General features: G+C 36.2%; 1 protein-coding gene across 1 annotated transcript; it reads left to right on the top strand.

Moving 5' to 3' along the window:
• Nucleotides 1-736: 736 nt before the first annotated feature.
• On the top strand, nucleotides 737-2,626 carry LOC138035222 (uncharacterized). The gene has a single exon (XM_068882039.1). It carries the CDS (start codon nucleotides 737-739, stop codon nucleotides 2,624-2,626), a length of 1,890 nt encoding a protein of 629 aa, XP_068738140.1.
• The last annotated feature ends 10,061 nt before the right edge of the window (nucleotides 2,627-12,687 follow it).

The raw sequence follows: 12,687 nt of genomic DNA, 5'->3' as shown, positions 1-12,687 counted from the left end.
GGAAAACAAAGCACAGAGACTTAAATTGATTCATGAGTTTGAATTGGCAACCGCAAGCGAGAAGGTATGGTCAGCCCCAGTTTTTGATCCTGTAGCGCTTGATGCCCCTCAAGGGAGTCTGGGAAGTACTCGCCAAGGGCCCGGGGGGCCAGATGGGTTTCCTAGGTCTGGTCCTGCTCCGACGCCAAGTGCTACGAGGGAGCCGGTAAGGCAAGCTATTTCTTCTCTGGTAGAATCAGTAGTCACGAAGAGTCATAGCTTAAACCCATTGGCTGCTGGATGGAGTAGCAGGTTACCAACATCGCCTATCAGTAGCGCTCCTCAACCCTCTCACGCAGACCAAAATGAAAGTAAGGTGGAAGATCTGGTCAGGACCTTAGCGTCAGCCTTAGATGTAGGTTTCAATATCCCTAGAGCTGAGATATTAACATTCGATGGAGATCCGTTGGAGTATTGCCAGTTTATTCATAATTTCGATGTCAACATTGCCAGTTTGATTAGCGATCCGCGAAAACGGTTGGCGTATCTTATCCAGTATTGTAGGGGTGAAGCCAAACAAGTTATTGAGAACTGCTGCATGTACGAGTCAGAACGTGGTTATAAGAAAGCTAGGGAGATCTTGTATCATCAGTTTGGAAGACCTCACATTGTTGCTCAAGCCCATGTAAACCAACTAACCAAGGGTCAGATGATAAAGCCAACTGACGGATCAGCGTTGTAGAAACTTGCTCGTCAGATGCTAAAATGTGAGATCACCTTGTCTCAAACCGGTTATGATGCAGATTTTAATAACTCTGAAACATTGTTGAAGATTATGGATCGCCTACCCCCGCGTCTTCAGACTAAATGGGCTGAGCGGGCAGACAACATTTTCCGTGATGGGGGACGCCCACGTTTTTCTGATCTCACCGCTTTTATTCAGCGAAGCGCTGATATTGCAAGTAACATGTTCAGTCAGCGCTTGAATGTGAACAGTTCGAGAGACAGAAGCAGTAATAGACCGCAACAGAGAAATAGGGATGATATCCCGCGTCGAGGTACAACCCTGGCTGTGAGAAGTGTTAGTGCTCCAGAGAGTTCACACGAGAGTCCACGCGAGATAAGGAACAATGTAGTTGTCCATCGACGCGATGTTTCGCATCGAGATTCGAGCAGGATCACACGCAGAGATGTAACCACAGATAAATGTATCAGCCTTGGACCTCGCGACGTCACGTGTAGTTACCCTCCTCCTGAAGTCTGTACTTCCACTCCGCATTGTCTTTTGTGCTTAAAGTCACACTTCTTGAAGGACTGCATAGCCTTTAAAGCGAAGACTTATCAGAAACGCCTCGATCTCTTGTTCCAAAAGCATATTTGCAGAAATTGTTTGGTACCTGGTCATTACGCGAAGGGGTGTGCAGCGGTAAGAGCGTGCGTAAGGTCTGGTTGTGTAAGAAAACATCACACCCTACTGCATCCTCCGGATGGGGCGCGTGATAATAACGACGTAGATCACAGAGTAGTTTCACACCAAGCGTCGGCCGCGGCATCAAACAGCATCATTGGGGCCGGCAGGAAACGGGTCTGCCTTCGAGTCATCCCTGTACGCGTTCAAGGTTTATGTAACGGTCGGGTCATTGAGACATACGCATTGTTGGATGACGGTTCAGAGGTGTCATTGTGTGATCATCGACTATTGGAGAAGCTTGGTTTGAATGGGATAAACCGGCAGTTTACTCTTACTACCCTTAGTAACACTGAGGAACAAAGTGGGTTGGAGATTGGTCTGAAGGTCGGCAGCATAGATGGTGTAAAGGATCTCTGCCTGCCTAAAGTGTGGTCTGTTGAAGGAATTCCTGTGTCAGAGAAGAGCACTTCAGTACCTGATGATTTAAGGCGATGGCCCCATCTCCGAGATTTGATTTTTCCCCAGATTGATGATCAGACAGTAATGCTTTTGATTGGCGGAGATTGTCCCGAGGCATTTTGGGTACTAGAAGAGAGGAAAGGGGCAAGTGATGAACCGTATGCAGTCAGGTTCCCGTTAGGATGGACCCTATCGGGCCCAGTTGGTCCCACGAATCCTCACGATGAATTTCACGTGAACTTTGTGCGTTCCCTGGATGACGACGACTCGCTTCAGTCGCAAGTGAAGAGGTTCTGGTTGACTGACTTTGGTGAAAGGTTAGCTGCATCTAAGGTGTGCATGTCATTGGAAGACAAACGAGCCTTGAAGATTATGAATGAGACGGTTACAAAAACAGATGGTCATTATCAGGTCGGGTTGCCTTGGAGAAATCGACCGCCTTCGATCCCTAACAACCGTTGTTTCGCTGAATCGAGGCTATGTTCGCTGAAGAGACGACTTCTAAAGGATGAAGACCTTCATAGAAAGTACAACACTACTATGGACGAATATTTGTCTCAGGATCATGCAGTAAAAATTCCTCCACGAGAGCTGTCTGTTGAGGGAAAGATCGTCTGGTACCTTCCTCGTCATCCAGTTGTTCATGCCAGGAAATCGGACAAGGTTCGTGTAGTTTTTGATTGTGCCGCCAAATACCTGGGTACCTCACTGAATGACCACTTGATGCAAGGACCTGACCTGAACAATAACCTGATCGGTGTTTTGATGCGATTCTGAGAGGAGAAGTTCGCTGTAATTGCTGACATAGAGTCCATGTTCCATCAGGCCAGAGTTGATCCACGTGACCGTGACGCCTTGCGTTTCCTCTGGTGGCCGAATGGAGAACTACGCAGCACCCCAGCAGAGTATAAGATGACGGTCTATGTCTTCGGAGCTACGTCGTCCCCAAGTTGTGCCCGTTTTTGTCTGTTGAGAACAGCAGAAGACAACAAGGATACCTTTCCCAGCGAGATCGTGAATACAGTAAAAAGGAATTTTCTAGGTGGATGACTGTTTAAAGTCTGTCAGAACACATCACGATGCATGGATACTTTTGAAAATGTTGACTGAGCTGTTATCACGGGGTGGATTCAGCTTAACGAAATGGATTAGCAATGACAGAGAAGTCTTGGCAAGCATCCCTTCGAGTCAACGAGCGAGATCCGTTGTTAACTTGGACCTTGACGAGATGCCCACGGAGCATGCTCTAGGAGTACAGTGGAAAGTTCAGACCGATGAGTTCTGTTTTAAAGTCCTCTTATAAAGTCCTCTTATATACCCTCTTATATAGTCCAATAACCCATATGATATAAATGAGAATACCAAATTGCGACTCTACTAATTATAATGTTGAAAATTATAAACAGTTATATGGTTTTATGCCAAATAAATCCTTTCGAATGCTGTTTTGTGGCCCAAGTGGTTCGGGAAAAACAAACACATTAATGATTATGATTTACAATTTTCTTTATTATGACAAAATCTATTTGCATGCTAAAAACTTAGAACAGTCAAAATATCAAAATATATTGAACATATTTGAACAAATAAGTAGTGACGTTGGTTATGATATAATTGAAGAAAGTAACGACCAAATGATACCAGTATCTGAATTAACAGACGACAATCAAAAGATTGTGATATTTGATGATTTTGTTTGTGAAAAAAAAAAAAACGAACAAACAAAAGCCATTGGTTGATTATTTCATACGTGGAAGACATAAAAATTGTAGTGTTATTTATTTGAGTCAATCATATTATAAGACTCTAAAAGATATCAGATTAAACTGCTCACATTTTTGCATTAATGAATTTCCAAGCACTAAATGAAAACTCACTTATTTGCCGTGAAAATAATACTCCAAAAGAAGCATATGAAAAAGCGACAAAGGATCCATATAGCTTCATTTATATCGATAAGCCACGGAAATTTACAACTAAAACTTCAATGAAAAAATCTTACTAATTATATATAAATGATTTAATCAAACGGATTATTAGAATCAACAAGTACAAAAAAAAATTGAAGGCATACCGCTTGCTGGTTTTAAACTGACTACAGATGGTAATAATGATATGATAAATAAATTTAAAACCAGGCACAAATGATAGCGATGCTTTGGCCAAAAAGGAGATATATGATCATATTAAAGCAAATGGTGGCGATTCAAGTAGCTCACCCATAGACTTAACAGATTATTTTAAAAAAGATGGTTCAATAGCTATAACTGGTCATTTGCAAATGAATTATAATCGAATAGAGGACATAGGTAATCCAAGAGATGAGAAAAACGATCTTATTCCTATCAATATTTCAGTAAATGGTACATGAAATTTGACGATTATAATATAAAAATTGATGTTAAAAATCCAATTGATATGGGTAATAAAAAAATCACTAATTTAAAGGAGGGGACTGACAATAATGATGCTTTTTCAAAATATACAAACTGGATTAGCATCAAAAGCTGATAAAACAAAGTTAAATGATTATATTTTAAAGAGTGGTTTGTCAAGCAATCTTGACATTAAAAACAATAAAATAGTAAATCTTAAAACAGCTACTAGTGGCAATGATGCTGTCTATTCTACTCAATTAAACAATGAGCTGAGTAACTATTTGCATTTAACTGGAGGAACTATAGGTGATATTCAAAGAAATATCAATAGCATTTACGGAATTAAAAACGTGAGTAATGATACATCTGCTGTTAATCGTAAATATGTAAAAGATGAACTTAAAAAAAAATGGATAAAAACAAAGACATTAATATGGAAGAAAATAAAATTATCAGTTATAGAAATCCAAATGATTTAAATGAGCTTATACATAAAGCATACGTGGACCAAAATTTAAATAAGTATTTACCCATTGATGGAACATTAGCAATGACTGGTGAATTAAGCTTAGGTTTAAAACTTTGACAGATTTAAAACAACCAAAATATGGCAATGATGCAACAACCAAAAAATACGTTGACAATGGTCTAAATGGGAAAATAGATAAAAGAGTTTCAAGCCATCTCGATTTAAATAATCACAAAATAATAAATTTGAAAAAAGCAACAAATAATCAAGGTGCTACTAATTTGGAACAATTAAATGAAAGTGCTTCAGTAATATCTGCGACTTCAGAAAGATTATTTTTCAAAAAAGATGGTACAAACTTAGATTCAAATTTATAACAATAAAAAAAAAGTACTGCTAATGCTTTACCATCAGATGACAATGATGGTTGTTATAAAAAATATCCTGATCAAATTAAAAAATTGGTAAATCACATATTAGCTCACATGAAAATGCTTATTGTACAGATGTAGGCGAATTCATGGTTGATTATGGAATTAAAGATGCTAATTTAATAAATTTTAATGAGATGCCTCATAAAATCAATAAAAAACCTTCCATCTTAAAAGTTCAAAAAACGTAAGATGGTTCAAGCTTATCCAAAGGAAGATTTGATTTTAATTTGTTTAAACTGATTCAAGACAATTTCAGTAATAACTATACGATTGCTCTTGAAACATATTTTGAACGTTTTCCTTTCACTGAAAAGGAGTTCAATAGCGTAAGAATCATATAAACCACAGTGCCACAAAAAAAGTAAATTCCGATTATAAATGTTATCGGTCAATATTAAATTTGTCTGCTGATAGTAGTTCAAAACAAATTCAAAGAAGATCATATATTAACTTTCAAGCTACTTATGATAATGATAGTCCTCCTGTTTTTCCTATATATGTATTAATTTATGGAATAAAAGATGAAGCATTAAACAATATTGATCTTAGTATTTACGATTTTGAAAAAAATTACGAAATAACTCCTTTTGAGTATTTTAAAATGCATATGAATAATCAACCAATAGTTAATCTCGGAGATCATTATCTTCAAATATTAATTATTAATTATTAATGGAAGGACACTACAGTAATGCTTTTATTTCTAGTAATGTAAGAATCAATTTTGATTCTTTAATATCAAGTCAATTATTTTGTTTAATGAAGGAAAATATCTCCCTCACAACGAAATACTTAATCTAAATTATGAAGATTTAGAGAATGGTAATTTTAGATCCTACCAAATGAGATTTCAATTTACCGCTCTACCTACAAAGTTGGTTATTAATAGAGTTGTAAAAAATTTATCAATTTATCTTAGTAACGCTGTTGATATTAAATTTAAACTCGTTTATCAAGTAGTTGGCGTGTAATTAATATAATATAATATAATAATAAATAATGCCTTACATTTTAGATGAAAATGGTGATTATGCTTTAGATAAAAATGGCAACAAATTAGAATACACAGTTGAATATATCAATGACGACACCAATCCATTGATCAATAATAAAACAGAACTACTCATCGACGATAATGATCATCTTGACACAGAAGGTCGTCAATTAGTAATTAAAGATGGCAATGATAATAATCATGCAATCAGTAAAGGCCAGCTGGATTCAGCTATTACTACTCTCCAAAAACAAATAAGATTGTTATTATTAAAAATAGTGGAAACAGGTAATAATTGTAAAATGTATATACATAATATGTGTGAAAAAAATATTTAATTTCAATCATATAAGCAAAAATCTATCAGATGAAAAAATTAAAGAAATAAAAGATTTGTACAAAAGATTTGTTATAAAAAATCATTTCAACATTACCAAAAAATGCACCTATCAACCAATATTGGCTCAGCTGTATTACTCTAAATCCTATTGTTTTAGGTTCCATTTCAGGACCTGGTGTTCGTTTACAAACATATGCTACAGCAAAAAAAATATGATCGAAAATTATAAAATTGCAAATTTGCATATACTAGTTACAATAATCTCTTAAATGAAATAAGAGATTCATTACGGTCTGGAGTATTTGATGAAAATTTATTTTTTAATGAATCTGTTGTATTTGATAATATTATTAATGATAATTGTGTTTCTATACCAGAAAAAAATAATAAAAGTCTTTTTGGAGTTAGTAATTGGAACATACAAATTCAATTCCATTTTTCAAAAAGCTTGTGTATTATAATTTTATTGATATTATCCTTTTTCTATCTTTGTTAACTATATGTAAAACTGTGCTTATAAGATCAAATGTCATGAAACACGGTTTATAATATCTATTGATATTGGTTATTTGTTTTTCAGTTCTATATCTGATAATACATTCTTAACATGGTATTTACGTATGTATATTGATTGTTTCCTTATCTTATACATATTTTCATAAAAATCTAGGTAATCATTTTTTGAAATTTCATAATGTATTATTCCACAAACAGTACAAATCATTTAATAATAATAATAATTGTCGCTGCTAATCGCCGTCGCAAAGTACCGCAATGATGCAGTCAACAAGGTCGAACCGAAAGCATACTATGGCGCCTCTAGCAGCCGCTATACGGTCAAGGTATGACCTTGGAGCACAGCTTACAGCCAGCTGGAATCAGCTGTGTGCTGTTTTTTGCTGAGGGAGGAAAACTGGAGAACACGGAGAAAAACCCTTGAGGCAGAGAAGAGAGCCTACACAAACTCAACCAACATATGGCGTCAGGTCCGGAAATCGAGTCTTGGCCACATTGGTGGGAGGTGAGTACTCTCACAACTGCGCCATCCTTCCTCCCATATTTGATCATCTATTTCAGAAACTTCGTGTCCACAGCAATGTGTTTTTTGATTATTTTTATTGTTTTTTTCTTGTATTTTAACAAAGCAAAAAGGACAAATGACATATTCTTTTAAAAACAAATGGCCATAGTGTAATTTTTCACAATACATTTATATATTAAGATACAAAAATAATTTTTAAAATATTGTTTAAAGTTTACTACTAAAGTTTATCGAATGTTATGCTATGGTGATTCTTCCATTTTGATTATGCGAATATTTAAACACACTTCATGCATCACCTCTCTTCTCCAGATTGTCAGAAAATTTATCAAATCTGTGTTTTATCAGAAAAAATATCAGAAAATAAATTTATGGGTACATTTTTGATTGGTTAAAAAATCATACGACTGTCATATGACCGTAATACAATAGCTATGACTCATTTATGTTTTCAGCAGGAAAGCCCCATTCGTTATTCCCGAAAATGTCATAATATGGTGATTTTGCGAATATTTAAACAAACTTCATGCATGCAACTTTACAAAATTATTTCACAAATTTGAAAAGTTTCACTGAAATTTTTCACAATTGTGAGGTAAAAATGTGAAGCTTGTGGTTGGTTAAAAATCACGGTAAAACCCCTTTCTTTATTTCCAAGAATGTCCTGCTATGATGATTATACGAATATTTCAACAGGATTTATTATTTGTTTCTTTCTTTGTATTTTTTGAAAAATATATACAAAAAAATGGAAACAAATATTATTTGAAAATATTATTTAAAAATATTTGTCAAAATATTAAACGGGAGCCTGAATTTTATTTTCCCTGCCATGAGCTCCCAGAAAACAGGAACGAGCCATTCCCCTGCTCACACTTCGTGCTGCGCTGCCGTTCGTCTTAACCGTTTTCAAAATATTATTTTAAAATATAAAAAGGATTTGAAAGCGCAAATAACAAGGTAAATTCAACGCAAAATCCTACGCAAAATTTGATGCATATTAATTAGCTTCATGTTGTTGGCTATTTTTGCGCTTTGTTAAAATTGTATTTAAACTTCGTTTTTTTCAAATTAGCGCAAAATGCGCTAGTACCCCAACTACTATACTACTGTTGTGCTGCAAACTTTGTCATTTCTTAACGACAGGATATTAATTAATTGTATTGTTCTTAAACGACTATTATTTGTCTTCATAAATGAGATTAAGGTCTAATTAACTCCGAGCTTGGATACCACTGGGTAAATATCACTCAGCCATTTACTTAGTTTCACTGAATCCGTATCAATGATTAATCTGTAACTATTTTAAATTTCGAACTATTCCATTAGATGAATAAACCAGTTTGAAACCAATGGCAAGTGAGTGAATCCGTAAGCAATACAATAACCACAGCCTGCAACTTCAAGACTGTGTTCACATCAAAGGTAGTATTCTTCTTTCTTTGGACTAAATATCGCTCATAATCCTTTTCACTCTCTCAAAAATACAGTATACCCAGTGCTTGGGCAGCAGAGTTTGTCCTTTCTTTTGTAAAATCATGCAGCGAAATTCGAACACTTTTAGCGTTCATCTGTGGCAGATAAGCCAAGTTGAAGACGTTAAAAGAGAGTTTATTCCTCTTCAATTGACCGGTAATGCATTTAAATGTATTTTTCGTTTATTTAGTATAGTGGCCTGAAAAATCTTTCACAAAATTATCTCGCTAGACGCCTGATCACTCCACAATGATTTTGTATGAGCTACCTGATAAGTTATTCACACAGCTGAGATGAACGTCTGAGAAGTAGTTAATAACGCTTTGGAGCTTGGGCTTGAAAGCCGAAGACTAAATGCCATTCCACAACATCTTTTTTCTTTTTCATTTTTGATTTCGCGGCATAACTTAACCTTGAACTTGGGAAATGAGTTATAATTAATAGTTTTTTTCCCTAATTTTAAACATTATACCAGTTTTACTATACTTGTACTCATTCATGTATTCAGAATGGGCACCCGACGGGTTTAGCCTCATACAGCTATTTTGGGTGCCCTGTTTGCCGACTTCTTCTGTCATATTTATAACATCATGTATTCTTTCTAATTGCCAAAGACACGCGCGCGCAGAGCACCATAGTTACGAAAATATGGTAATCCATCGATGAGAGAAATTTTGGTTTTATAGCCATGACGCCATCAACCCTCCGTACGTACGTACGTCTACCCCTCCATGTATGCCAATGTGACTAGCATTACGCTAGTTTATAGCAGATATCTTTGATATTGGACATCCACGTTATGATCAATTGACACCTGTCTAAACAAGGTATCCGCTAACCAGTATCACGTGACCATATCGCGGCTCAAGCTTAGAGCTCACCGAGGTCAGCTGTTTTTTTTTTTTTTTTTTTAAGTTGACTGCTGACAAGGCACTGGTTTTTGACTGGATTGCAGGCTCAACCCAGTTAACTGACTTAATTAATAGTTTTTTTCCCTTAATTTTAAGCATTATACCATTTATACTATACTTGAACTTATTCTTGTATTCATATTGTGCACCTGACTGGTTTAGCTTCATACCGTTATTTTGGATGCCCTGTTTACCGACTTTCTCTGTCATATTTATAACATTTGGTATTGCCTCTGTCTAATTGTCAACTAGGTAATAAAGCCGAAGCGCGAGAGTGTTTTGTATGCAAAAAAGATTTAGAGAAAATTTAATGTGAAGTAAGGGAACAAAGGCCGCATATCACGTGACTTCAAGAACCAATGAAAGCGCGTGTTTTGATGTGTGATGCCATTAGACAAAATCATTAACGTGGATTTTCGGAGGTGAGTGAAGACACATTTTTCCCATTTCGCTGACCATTGTGTTGTGTACACTTGCTTTGGTTGTTCTTTAATATTTATTTTTGACTCAGCGTGTTCTATAATGAGTGAACGAGCTCGAGAGTGAACCAGCGCTACCAGGTTCTTATCAGCTGCTGTTGTCATTTCGGCTCTCCTGCCATTGTCGAGTGGAGCAGTTTATTTTTCGTTTTCTGGCCTATAAGTTTTGAACAATTTAATTTCATTTTCAAGGGAAATAATATTGTCTGTAAAGGTCACAGTTAAACGATCAATTTTTCACATATTTCATGGCTGTATCTTGCAAAATAAAAATTCTACACCTGAAATTGTCACTGAAAACGCTTTGGCGATTTTGTACATGGCATTGAGTTTATCCAACTTAATTATTGCATATTCTTCTTAAGATTACGTACGTTCAAGAATTACAGAAGTACTTTCAATATTTACGCAAAACAAGTTGACAGTTACGTTGCTGTTGGAGATAGAAAGTGTGCAAGCCTTTTACTTACATTTCTATTGTTATCGTTAACTTTAGATAAGATGAGTTGCAGTACTTTGAAATAAAACATTACAGCTACTATTGGGTCACAAAAATGGCACTCTGATACAAATCTGATAAAATGTATTACATTTGACTGTCTGGTTGGCACTTAACGATAGCTACTACTAGTTAGGGAAAGGTAAGGTAAAGTCTGCTACGAGTCTAGAAGGCCCGTCAGGCGCTTATCTCCGCTTCCTGTACCGTGAAGCGACTAGGAGTATTTGTACTCCCCCCTAGATGGGATGCTACTCCATCGCAGGGTTACCCCCAGCATTAAATTCGCTGGTACCCATTTATACACCTGGATGGAGAGAGGCACCGTGAGAGTAAAGTGTCTTGCCTGTCCCCGGCCAGGACCCGAACCCGGACCACTCGATCCGGACTCGATCGCACTAACTATGAGGCCAAGGCGCCTCCCACTACTAGTTAAAAGACAAATAAATTGTGGTTGTTGACGCTAATCCTGGGTTAAGTTAATGATCGGCTTTCGAACAACCGGGCCCTGATCACGGCCCAGAATATGGATAATGTTTACATGTCTGAACAGACATCACAACAACAAAGCACTACTGGTGTGAACAAACATGTGTTCTCACTAGAAGAACACTCACCTCCGCTATATAGCCTCATATGTAACTAATATTATCACAGTGACTATATTTTATGAATATCCAGTGGAAAACACTCACAGTAATCAGTTTTTGCGTGCACAGAAAAACCCTGTTGTCGGTCTCATAAAATCCTGATGGTCAACAGACTGTGCTCTGTGTGGTATGGCATACACAATTTTTTCTCTGCCAAATAGCTCACAAAACCAATCTCAACTCAATAAAGGGCCTTTATGGCATTCGGGGCATTTTTTTTTTTCCATTTTACTTGAGATTTCCATAAATTTAAGCAAGCAACCTGCAAATAAATCCAAGGCAAAATTTAAAAACTTCTCGAACAGTCAATCGCCCAGTTAATCAAATTATTGTTATGCACCACTAGCCGTTTTGTCAACAGTTCCCTTGGATGGACTGCCAATATATCAAGGAATTGAAGGGACACTAATTCTTTTTTTTTTAATATTATTATTGTTTTGATTGCTCCTCAGTTGGTTACTTTAAACACGATATTTAAAACAAAAGATTAAGAAAAGAAAAGCTTTAGTCCTTAAATTGGTTGACCCGAGCGCACGCAACGACTGGGACCATTTGGTTCAAAGTTTAAGAACGAACTCGAAAGCTGCACTTTCCGTCAGCTTCGAAGGATGGGATATTAATGACCGAAACCAACTACCTTGTAAAGTGCTTGAACTAAGAGAGCACCTTTTTTAGCTCATAAAAGAGTTTTTTGGCGAAAGCAGGATAAATGACTATTGTTGACTATTGTAAATTGCTTGAACTAAGAACGCACCTTTTTTAGCTCATAAAAGAGCTTTTTGGCGAAAGCAGGATAAACGACTATTGTTGTGAAGGCATTTTTATAATGGGACAAAGGTATTTTGAGAAGTTTGACTCGTTTTCTTCACGAATTTACCCTTCATTAAGAGAAACCATTGCAGCTAAACACTATCACGAAACAGAAAATTGACTCTCAATTTGTAACTAAAACACTCTCAAGTCAAGATTTAGGCCCAATTATTGACACCAAAACTAAGAAACGCTTCCATCAAATCATTCTGCAATAACACAAACACAACTTCGACTCCTTGAAACTTACCTCGTTTAATTGATTTCTCTTTTAGCCACCTTGATTGAAAGAGGAATTTCGAAACCCCGTCACACTGCTGAAAAAAAAACATTTTGTTCAGAATTTGATCTCCAAATAC

Source organism: Montipora capricornis, unplaced genomic scaffold (assembly GCF_036669925.1).
Source record: "Montipora capricornis isolate CH-2021 unplaced genomic scaffold, ASM3666992v2 scaffold_322, whole genome shotgun sequence".
NCBI lineage: Eukaryota > Metazoa > Cnidaria > Anthozoa > Scleractinia > Acroporidae > Montipora > Montipora capricornis.
The sequence above is the reverse complement of the archived record's forward strand: the minus strand, read 5'-3'. Positions and strand labels throughout refer to the sequence as shown.

Coding starts and splice junctions, on each gene's coding strand:
- LOC138035222 (XM_068882039.1), top strand. CDS start 737: ATGCTAAAATGTGAGATCACCTTGTCTCAAACCGGTTATGATGCAGAT.